Genomic DNA, 12,516 nt, shown 5'->3' with positions numbered 1-12,516 from the left:
GCTTGGCCATTCTGGAGAGCTACCCAGTTTCCCTGGATTTCTCCCATGTATTCATGTTATAAAATTTTGATATATTTTCTCCTGTTATTCTGTCTCACATCAAGTAAATTCTTCAGCTAGCCAGAAGGACCTAGAGAGGGCAGAGGATTTATCTTCCTCTCCTATATTATACACCCAGTAAGTATCAGTTAATTAAACTAATGATCTCGAAAGTTTAACGTTTCCTTTGTTGAAAAGTCTATAATCACATTCAAGTAGGAGGCAAACCAGGGAAGTGATACGAAGTCAAACTCCTTCATATTCTAACACAGATTTACTGAACCTAAAAGTCTTCTCAAGAATCTAAGAGGGCACTACAGGCATAAACGCAACTGATCTTCAAGAACAAACTTTTGGGGTTTTGGAAGAAAAACTATATGTTATTTACAAAAATTGCTGCAAATGGCTATTACTTCTTAGAGATATTCATGAAATATAAAAGGACAGGGACCACACATGTAAAAAAGCTAGATCAGCCATTCACAGTTTAGAAATAATCTACTTTGGCGTATGTCAAATTATGAATTTGCTTTGACACTGATGCTGGGTGGCTCTGCTGTTGTTTCAATTTTAAGGTGGTGAAGGGCTACAAAATACAGCTTTTCCTGTTTTTCAATTCATTATGATTTATAGCTATTTTGCTATAAATTCCAGTTATTTTATATATTTATACATAAATTTTAGATTTTATATATTTACCTTATATATAAATATACATACATTTATAAATACAATATATATTTATATTCATAAGTATAAATACATTTATAAAGTTACATTTTATATATATAAATATATATTTATATGTCACATATATGATTTTTCTTAAATGAACATGTACTATTTTTATAATGAGAAACAAGTGAAGCAATTTTCATTTTGGGGAAAAACATACACCAGATCGTTACTCATGATACTCATCAAGATAATAGCTAGGATCTCTACACTTCATAGATCCTGTCATTGGGAGCAACTGATCAGAAAGGTATCTGTAGTCTTGTCACACTCTGTCTCCTCAGCCTGGGCCTCCTCTTTCTCTATTTGTTATCAAAAGTTATTCTGTTAATTAGAGAGCTGAATAGTATCTCCTACAGCAATAAAGTTTAGCCCAGGTGGACAAGAATCTGATTTTAAGACCAATGCTGCTCCCTCCTCAAGACTGTCCATCACCTCCCTGGCCACAGGTGGCTGCTTGACTGGACCGGCAGCCTGCACCTGCACTGGCCTGCCTCATGCTTCCATCTTGGAACTCCCACGGTCTTCCTCTTCTAATTTCCTGCTCTTTGAGAAGGAACCTCACAGCAGAGTTGCTTGGGCTCTTTGTTTCCAGGACAGCCCATGCAGGCATTTGAGAGCGAGGTAGGCTCTGGATGGGGAGTGGTCCCTCAAAGCCAGGAGCATCACACAGAACCTGGAACCTGCTCCTGGTGATGTCAGATTCCACTCTGCACTCAGCTGCTGCTGCCAGGTTTCTTCCTCTGCCACAATAATTGTCTCTCAGAGACTCCTTACTGCCTCTCCCAGGGTTCTGACTTCCATCAGGCCCACCTCCCTAGGTTATCAGACACTGCTCTGAACCTACCTCTAAATAGGGTTCAAGTTCTCTTCCCTCCCCATGGAACTCAAGGCTCATATAGTTTGAGGAATGAATCCAGGGAGTTGTTATAAGTGTCCCAGAATATGCCATGATAGTTAAGAAGCTCCTTGAACGGTCTATAACAGTTTGGAGGTCAGTGTTTCAGAGGCCACAAGGAACTTCTAGAATCCTCTGCACTCCAGCCAGGAAAAGTCCTAGCTCTGGCCCAAGCAAGAGGTTTCTTACCTGAATAAACATACTGCATGGTCAAAACAGACAGGTGGTATTCATAGGTAGCAGGATAGCGACATAACTATATAGATACATATATACCTTCCATGGAAAAAGGGTATAAAATCAATCAGTCCTAAACATATTTGAATATATTTCAAAATAAATTTTGTAATTCTGTGCTTCAGTCACAAAACTAGAGCTCACTTAATAAGAAATCTTTCTGAACATAAGAAATGTGTCATTTACATATTTCTCATCTTTTTGCTCTTTGAAAATCCTTGGTTTAAATAGTCAGAATTACCATACAGAAAACATAAAAAACTAACTAAAAGCCTTGCACTCGGCCTTTACTGACTCATAAAATAGGAAGGTGACATAGGTCAACTTAAAATAATTGCAATAGTATTTTTCCTAAGAGTTGAAAACACTTCAATGAATTTTGTGTGAGAACACAAACTGTGGCCTGATCCTATACGGTTTTTATTAACCATGGAATAGTCTCTCTTTTTTTTCCTCTTGCTGAAAGATATATTATGTGAACTAGGGCACGCCAGAGTAAAGACCATAGAGAGTGAGATAAAGGAGGTCCAGAAAAAGGAAGGAGAGCAACACATCAGACATGAAGCCAAGGAGTCTGAGCACAGACAGGAGAAACAGCTAGATTTTCTCATCTTGAGCTGCCAAAGGACTGTCCAATCTATTCAAGACTCTACTAGATATTGTCAGTAGAGCTAGTTACGAGGCTGGACTAGAGAGCCTCTGCAATTTTAACTTTGCTCATGGGGGAATACTCATTAGTATATAGTTTTACTATTAGATCAATTTAGCAATGAGTATTTACTTTTGATGCTCTTCTGCAGCCACACCTTTGTTTGTTTTCAATTCTATACTAGGTGATAGCTGCAGACAAATAAATTCTGAGTTTTAAATCATTTAACTGAACCTTATTCAGCCTGTACAAAGAGGCATTTCTACTCATCACATTTAGCATAAGAAAAGTTTGCTTAGAATATAAATCTTAGTTAAACTTTTAAAGATATACAGATGATAGGAAATACCTGACTATAGTTTGCATTCAAGCAAATCAACTCCTTCTAAATCCTCTTGTGAGATTACTAGATACGCCCAGACTTGTTCAATCTGTTTGGGCTCAAGTTAAGTAAGACACTGCCAAATAATAATCACTTGGATTTGTGGTGTATTTGCTCAAAGAGCTTTCCTACAATATTTATTTAATCCATGCACAGTTAAGTAGGGCATTATTAAAAACCTTTTACAGATAAGAAAACTGAAATAGAGAGCAGTCCAGCTGCTTGGTCAGCCTGCATGTTAGTGATGACCAGGAAGCCTGATGCTAAGTGCTCTGATTAGATGTCTGTGACATCCTCTCACTGAGCAGAGACACTAAATTCTGACTGGTGAAAACACAAAGCTGTAGTTCTTGTCCAACTACCTTGCCCTTCTTAGCTAAAACTAATCTAAGTAAGTTGAAAACCTTTGTTTCAAAATACTCGTTAAAAAAACTAGACAATATAAACAGTGTACAGTGAGAGGTGAAGTCTCCTATCTCCCATGGCTTTCCAGAGTCCCATTCCTCAGGGGTAACCACTGCTAAAAGGTTGCCCGTATTAATATATAAGTTTGTATAGAAATGAGATAATCCTAGACACAAAGTTCTGGAACTTGCTCTTTCATCCTAAGTTGGAAATGAGAAAAGAACAGTCTTTACTATAAACAATGATGAGTCAAAGAGGAAAATAGAATATGTTAAAAAGATATTTCAGGGGGCTGGCCCCGTGGCCGAGTGGTTGGGTTCGCGGGCTCCGCTGCAGGCGGCCCAGTGTTTCGTTGGTTCGAGTCCTCGGCGCGGACATGGCACTGCTCATCAAACCACGCTGGGGCAGCGTCCCACATGCCACAACTGGAAGGACCCACAACGAAGAATATACAACTACGTACTGGGGGGCTTTGGGGAGAAAAAGGAAAAAAAATAAAATCTTAAAAAAAAAAAAAAGATATTTCAGATTCTAGAAATAAAAAGAGGCCTGGACAAAACAGAAATCAGCCATTATTCTACAGGGTTTCAAACTTCCTGTCTGAGTTGTTTGGCCTACTTTCTCCTAGGTTAGAGAAGTAAAACACCAAACCCAAATACCTCCCAAAATAAATGTGAAACATCAAACCACACTATACACACAACCTTCTATTATGGCTCTTTTGTTTTCCATAAGTAGCATCTTCTAGTATGTATATTTATTGAAATGGAAATACTATTTAGACAGGATATTCTATTCAAGGAAACAGAATCAATTCAGTATTTAAAGTCGCCCTCATTCTAGGGTACTCAGCCAAGTGTCTAATAGTGACTCCTAACTTCTATCCAACGCAACTCTTTAATTAAAACATTAAAGGTGTCTAGGTTTAAGAACACATGAGAATATTTCAATACAAAATTTTCAATTTCAAGTTGCTTTAAAGCATGGTGAAAAAGAAACAGAATATTTTTAAAAGTCCAGGAAATAAAGACTACATTTCAATAGTGGCTACTTCTAAGAAGGGGGCCGTTAAGGTCCATCCAGTTCTCATGATCTTATCACTGCTTCAAACTAGGAAGACCTAACAACTCAAACAGAAGGAATATTTTAACACCTCCGATGATAATCGAGGGCTATGATTCATGACATCAAAAAAGAAAGGTCTAATGACTTAGGTTTTTTTTTTCACTGAATTGTCTTTGTTTAGTCATTGTCTAAAATTTAAGGTTAATAGGAAGAAGGAAATTCATTTTCTGAAACCCTTAAATGAAACAAAGTTACTATGAAAAGAACTGGATTTTAGTGCTGACATTCCCAGATTTACAATTTCCTGTTTCGTCTCAGTGCTCATCTTCCCATAATGACTTTTAAAAAAGGGACTGTCGACTGTATTTACCAACCCTGTCATTTCTCAGCATAATTACAGCATGCATCCTGAAAAGAAAAGTTGTTTTTAACCTATGTGAAACAGTACAACCGGAAGAGTAATACCTGTTCCCCTCTTCCACCCTCGATTTCTCCACCCTTCTGGCAGCCAGCAGGGATTTCTACTGTTTCTTCACATATTATAATTGTGTAATCTTTCATAAACAATCTTAGCCTAAGTGATTCCATTTAAAAAACATTTGACATGCCTACCATATTTTTAAATGGCTTATGGTAAAGCAATGAGCTCTCTTACAGACAGATGTTATGAGGGTCTTAGTAATTTTTATTAGTAGAATTCTATATGTACAAATATTCAAGGGCAAGTCCTTCCTTCTAAACTTTCAGCTAATCTGACAAATCTAAATGACAGCACAATACAAGACAGAACAGAAACATATAGCTCAACAAGCTGTTAGAAAAAAACTAGGGCTAAGTTTGGTCAAAACCAGTTTACTTCAGCCATTCATCGATTAGTTAAATTTAAGAATCTTAAAACTAAATTATTCTGAAATCTTATACAGTTAGTACAGTTTTTCATTTTTGAGATGGGATGATAAACACACAAATTGAAAATACTCCTAACCTTTAACTACTTGTATTAAAAGTAAAAAGAGACACTAAACTTGATAGTGAATAATCCACATTTTAAACACATGGCTTCAGTGTGATTTGCTTGGGAGAGATACGTTTATTTGGATAAAAGCTTTCATTTGTTTTCTTTTTGACACTCTAGGAATTCAGACAAAATAACCAATCCACACTCAGTCTGAGCTAAGCAGTTGTAAAATGTCCTCCTCTGAAACTCTACTCTCATCCCAACTCTGGAACATCACTTTCTGAGACCTACGACGCCTCCCCCCACAGCAAACGACACTTTTTAATGAGTCTACCCCTTTGATCACTAGACTGTCTCCTAAAGTAGCTGAAGCCATAGGCTTAAGTTACGAGCAGGAGGGTACACCTTCACGATAAAGCAAACAACTGTGCATTGTTTACACCTAGACCCATCCATGAGAGCCTGGCCACTCTATAGGTGCCATGTCTATATGCAATTAGCCCATTAAAAGGAAGAGCTCTGTGACTTCCTCCTAAGATAATAGCATACCCACAGTACTATCTGCCTAAGCCACTGGTAAAACTGCTGTCTTCTAACGTGATGAGGCACACTCATCTGCTCTGGGAACCCAGGCTGCTGGAAAACACACACCACTACCACTCCATCAGTCAACACACATTGGCCCTTGCCTGCGATGCTAAGAACTGTAAGCCTCTCTCTCCCTGGGTTGTAGGTCCTCCATCTTCTGAGTCTAGGTTTAGGGAGAATGGAGGATGCATCGAAGCTTGTTTTTCATTTACTCACACCTGGTAAATATCTGCGTTCTCTGTTTAAAGGTTCGCTGGTTAGAGGAAAATAATCTGCTTCAGTTCTACTTCTGAAACTAGAAAGTTAGTAAACAGAACTAAACCAGGATGCTTTTTATTCTATGAACATACCTCTATGTATCAAGTTTTCTACAACAGCTATAATATTACTTTTTATCCATAGCAAAAATGACCTAAACAACAATAGAGTGGTGAATTTTTAAAAGATGGCTTGTGATATTCTTGATAGTTAAAAATAAAAATATAAATGTAACAGGCCAAAACATGTAGAATTTTAATCTTCATGAAAAACTCCTTGGAGAAAAGTTTATCCTGGAAGCAGCATTCCCAAACGACTACTGCTGATATCTAAATAAATCTTTTAAAAAGATACCCTGTATTAAATAATGCCCAGATGGTGACATCAGCAGATATTTTCCAGGGGAAATAGGGGGGCTATCCATCACGCTGTCATCTTCCATGGTTAGGGACGTGCTCCAAGCATTTGTAGTCTTTCCTAACATGTTTCTCATAATTATTAGAGGCAAAATTTAGCTGTAACTTTCACAAAACACTAGGATTTCAATTTTGGAGAAAATGAAAGACAAAATGGGTTATAGTTGTCAGATATAAAGTTACAAAGTATAAAACATTTTTGAAAAGACAATAATATGATACTTTGTTACATCAGTTAAACTTAGAACCCAATTGGTAGTACATATAAAAACAGATGAAAAATTCATCTTTCATATCAATGCATATATATTACTATCTAAAACCAACTTCCCCTCTGTAAAAATAAGTGACACTTACCATTAAAGAATATAAAGATGCCAAAAAAAAATTTTTAGGAGAAGCATTTTGGCTTTTCTTTACTATAATCAAAGTCATTTAAGGAGACTTTCTTAAGTAATTCATTAAAAGTAACAATATTCTTGAGCCATATAACCAGAAATATATTTGAATACTCAAAATTCCCAAATGTTTCAGAAGTAGAAAAACATGTTAGCAATTATTTTCTACAAAATTTTTACTTTTTCTTTTGGACTTGTCTTTGTATTTGATCTTCTTTGATGATTGTTTCATTGTTAATATTATTTTAGCCTTAGTATTATTTTAATAAAGTCAGACTAAGGGCAAATATCTTTCCTCTTCTGTTTAACTACTTTACTTAAAACTCCTACTTTAAATGTAATGTGAAAGTATTTAAAAGTTATATTTACTTATTACTCAAAATAACTTACTTTAAAATCTTTATGTTATATGAGTGGTATATATAATAGAGAAAAATTGGCCCAGGGCTAGAGAAACTAAGATGCAAATCTATTCAAATAGATAATAACATGTACACTTCCAATAAAAAAAAAAATTGAAATTTTTTAGGATAAACAATGGATCACCCACTATTGAATGCTAGTTGTTCACATCTACCATTCTTATTCACATATCCGTTACCTCAAGTAGTATTTATCTATTATATGTCCTCCCAAAACCTTAACCTAGAGCCTGTTGTTAGCGATGATTCAAGAAATTAAATAATCAGGAAAATGCAAATTAAAAAAGAGACTCTACCTTTTGTCAATCAAATCAAATCAATCAAATGGTGGACAGCATTCAGTGGGATGGCCATGTACTCATACCATATATTAGTGTAACCTCTGGAAGGTAATTAGACTGTGTGTGTCAAGAACTGTGAAGGCCTTTATTTTTTTTCTACTCAGTAATTACATAACAAGGATATACATAAATGATAAAAATACAAATAAAAACTTATATCAATCTATTCACCTATTTTTCATGGTTTATAGTAGCTTAAATATTCAAAAATAATGGATAGTTAAAAATAAAACCTTTACTCAATAGAATAGAATGCAGACATTAAGTACCATCATCAACAAGAATCATCACTGAAATGAGGAAATATTCAAAAATAATTTCTAGAGTAATTGGATGCAAAACTCTATGTACAAAGTATACAAACGTAATATAATAAAAACAGGCCCAAATGGAATATACAAATGTTTTTAGTGGATATCCATGGACAGAGGAAAGAATGATTTTTATATTCTTCTTTGTGCTTGAACGTGTTTCCTAAATTTTCTATAATGAATACTTACTACTTTTAAAGAAAGAATAAAAAAAGACATAAAATGCACGTCTATCTACAAAAATCCATCATGCTGCTGCCCTGCATCTATACAATAAAATCCAAATTGGCTAGGCACATGTTAAAGCCGTTCTAATCCAATTCCATCTTATCAACCCAATCTCATTTCTAGTAAGTACCCAACTCTACCCCTCAACTCTGTCTCAGATGGTCACAGGCATATCATGGTCCATCCAGATTCCACCCACGCTCTTCCTCTCAGGCCTAAAGCTTCTCTTCTCCCTTAGGGTTTCTGATCAGGATTTCTGGTTGTAACTATTTTAAGCCAACTTCAGCTATTCACGATGCTCTATGCCAAGTTCGGAAATTGTACAAAATCATTTTAGACTCTGATTCCATTTAATTCAGCACAGTAATTCAGAAAGAAGCTCCTTCTGATAGCAAGAATCCCATCAAAATTTACTAAATGCATAAAAAAATCACTACTGTGATCATAACAACAATAGTATTTAACATTTATTGAGAGCTCTCTGATTTATAAGGAGGCACTATGTCAACTTCATTTATCTCATTTAATGCTCAGAACAACGCTCCATTTCACACATGAAAAAACTGAGCCTCAGGTAGGTTATGAATTATTTTCAAGGAGATATAGCTAGTGTGGACCTGGGATTCAAATCCAGTTCTATCTGATACCAATATGCCTACACTATCAAATTCGCTAATGGAAAGTCCACTAAAAATCATTATGCATATGATATACTTTTATTAATCTAATTGCATATCCATGTAGCTAAGTTAAAATGACGTGAGTTACAAAGTCGTCTTTTACATACAAAAATAGATAGAAAACAATAAAATTTTCTGTTGAATCTCACTATATAATAAAATGTTTACCTGTATAGGACCAGCCAATCTCTTCAACAAGTTTTCTCTGTTGTCTGTAGTATCCATAAGCCCAATCTATAACCAAGAAAAATGAATTTATCAATGTGTAGAAAAGTGTGTGTCCAAATTAAAAAAAATAAGATGCCCTAATTATTCATACCATAAATGGTCCTTGATTACTCCTTTCTATGTCACCTTCCCAATGTCTCCTCCCAACTCCAACTACCACCATTATAGCCTTCATTGTCCCGGTTCTGGTAGTTAGCGTAAATTTTAGGGGGCACACCTAAAGAATGCTGAACTTTACGCAAGGACCAAGTAAATATTTGGGTAAAGCAGGAGCAACCTAGAGAGGTTCATCCCAAAGAGAGACTGGGGTCAGAAAGGGCAGCTTGTTCAATCTCCTACTAAATTAGAGCTACTTGTAGGTTTTCAACTCAAGTTTTATCTGTAAATCCTTCTAGGACACCCAGAGGTTATCGTGTTTTCAAAATCTGCTTCCTTTATAATGCAAAACAAGATTAGCTGCCTTGAGGAAATGGGTATTTAAATGTGTGTATGTTGGCTGGAAGAAGGGTTACGTTAGACAGGGAAGGTGAATTTGCCCCTTGGAGGAACAGAGATGCCTGAGTGGAATAATGCAGCGGGCAGCTAGAGGCATCATAAAAGTAGTGGATGCCCCATGACCTACAGATAGGGGATCCAGATCTTGCACATGGGGCAAGGGATACAGAAAAGAAAATGGATGGAAGCCAGTCTTACTCTGCATAATTCAAAATTTTTCCTGGAGCCACGCTGGCACTCAAGAAATGAGGATGTGATAACTCATCCTCCTCCTTCCTGCACCATTGTCCCTTAATCACAGACTGTACTAACATTAGTACTCCATGTCAGCTGCATTATGGGTAAAATAAACCTTATGAGCTAGGTTTGGAACCTGATCAGGTGGACAGAACTGTTTCTGTAGAAAAGTATACAAATAGCTAGTTTACTAATGAACTAGTGTAACAATATTTATTCATAAATTGGGGTTCTATCAATATAGCTTTCATTTGAATGCAAAGATTTATTTATACCATACCGTATCATATGTATATTTATCTTTCTCATCAGGTGGCAAAAGAAACTCTATTTCTTATTACTCTTGCTACATGGTTATTTTCTCTTTACTGACAGTTCCCAATTTCAGGGATGCAAACATCTAAGGATATTGCAGAAATTATCTTCCTCTCTTCCGTGTCATATACTCTATGATTAGTACAATACGGTAATAAGCAACTACTAACTTATTTTATAAAAATTAAAAATAAGACAGCTACCAGAAATACACATTCTGAATCTATAGATTATTCAAAACCAAAACTTACCTTGGAGAAATGCATTTTGTTTTTGTTTTAAAATTTTTATTATTCATAAATATAGGTAAATATTCCATTGGCGATTTAGCACATTTCAACACGTTTGTTTTTATAACAGTTTTATTGAAAGATAATTTACACATCATGCAATTTATCCATTAAAGTGTACAATTTAATGGCTTTCAGTATATTCACAGAGTTGTGCAATCATCACTACAAACAATTTTAGAACATCACCATCACCCCCAAAAGAAATCCCATATCCTTTAGTTGCCACCCACAACCCCAACCCCATAACCCCCAGGCCTAGACAATCACTAATCTACTTTGTCTCTATAGATTTGCATATTCTAGACACTTCATATATACAGAATTACACTATATATGGCCTTTTGTGACTGGCTACTTTCTCTTAGCATAATTAATGTTTTCAAGGTTCATCCATGTAGCATGTGTCAGTACTTCATTCCGTTTTATTGCATAATAATATTTCATTCTATGGTGACCAAAAGGCCTTAAAGTTCCCCTCAGCTTGACTAACCTTTGGACAGGCTTCTTCCTGACGCTAGGCCCCTGACCTCCCTTTTCTGAGAGCTTTTAGTTTAGAAAACGTATTTGTTAATTCTTTCTCTACCTCTTTGAGATGTAAACCTTTTCTAATAGCCACACTTACCACCAGGAATGTACTTCTCAAGGATAGGGGAACCATCTCTTTGAAATGCAACCATAAAAGGAAATAGTTCTCATCCCCCAGTTTCTGTGGGAGTGTAGGAGCCTAACTTTGCTGGGGTGCCTTGCTCCAAGTTGCAAAAACTATCTTCTGTCATAAAGATGAGTTTATTTTTCCTTTGGTTAAAGCCAATTAGCAAACACAGATGGCCTATGACTTCCCCCTAACGTCCTGCAGCAGTTTTCCAACGGTGCCCCGTCCTTAAAAAACCATACCCCCTCTGCTTCATCAGAGTTGAGTTCCGACGTGGTTCTGGCTTCTCTCCCCTATTGCAATAGCCTTGAATAAAGTCGTCTTTCCCCATTTAACTTTGGTGCCATTTTTATTTTGACTATGGATATACCACGCTTTATCCATTCATTGACTGATGGATACTTGGGCTGTTTCTTCTTTTTGGGTATTATGAATAATGCTGCTACGAATAATCATGTATATATTTGTTTTTCTACTTAAAAATTAAATATTAGGTTCATAATTTACTCTTCAAACAGAGTTGTCCCTTAAAATGGTAGTCATTTAAGGTTAAATTCTGGGGACAAGTGTTTCTTCAAGATCAAGGAATATGTACAACTGGATGTTAGAAAGGGCCTCAAAGGTCATTTGACTTAGACTTTAACATTCTATAAAAAAAAAAATGCCTATTTAGAGATAGGGAAATTTATGCCAAAGAACTGTAAGTGGTTTGTACAGGTAGTAAGTGACGAAAGTGGGAACAATAATGCATGGTTCCTGCCTTGCACCCCTCTGAGCCTTCCCCAATATCAAGGATTCCTAACAATCCTGAGCTACTGGTTACTCTCTTAAGGGGTTTTGTCTGAGCAGAAAGCCCTATAGCACGTATGCCTTCAAGAGAAACAAAATGAAGCAATACAGTGGGCTAGAGCTTCACCTACAGGAATTATTTGGACAGCTAAATTACAGAGAATTGACTGTATACCTGAACTGACCTGGCCATCACTTGGAATTTTCCTCTGAAACTTTGCACTGGTCATAGGGAAAAGATTTATCATCTATTGTATGTTTTAAATATAAATATTTTTTAAAAGTGAGACATTTTGTCATATAAATGCATGTTGAAGATTTCAGAAGATTCAAATACCTAACAAAACCCACATTTAACAAGTATTCCATTGAAATCAATAAAACAGCAAGCTTTTGTTTTAATGATTCAGTCTAAAACATGACAGCAAAATATCAGCAGATTTTAGCTTTCCTTGTAGGGCTTCAATGCTACACAATGAGCATTTGTCCTTGGTTTT

The 12,516-nt window shown here is 36.0% G+C and overlaps 1 protein-coding gene across 4 annotated transcripts in view; it reads right to left on the bottom strand.

Moving 5' to 3' along the window:
• PTPRZ1 (protein tyrosine phosphatase receptor type Z1) overlaps positions 1 to 12,516 on the bottom strand; it is a 177,244-nt gene that overhangs the window by 111,191 nt on the left and 53,537 nt on the right. For all 4 annotated transcript variants that reach the window (XM_044760653.2, XM_044760686.2, XM_044760730.2 and 1 more), the window contains exon 2: positions 9,179 to 9,244. In XM_044760653.2, the coding sequence (XP_044616588.2) occupies positions 9,179 to 9,244 (66 nt within the window). The remainder of the gene's footprint in view (positions 1 to 9,178; positions 9,245 to 12,516) is intronic.

The sequence above is a fragment of the Equus asinus genome, chromosome 1, assembly GCF_041296235.1.
Source record: "Equus asinus isolate D_3611 breed Donkey chromosome 1, EquAss-T2T_v2, whole genome shotgun sequence".
Classification (NCBI taxonomy): Eukaryota; Metazoa; Chordata; class Mammalia; order Perissodactyla; family Equidae; genus Equus; species Equus asinus.
This window is presented reverse-complemented; position numbering and strand designations above follow the sequence as displayed.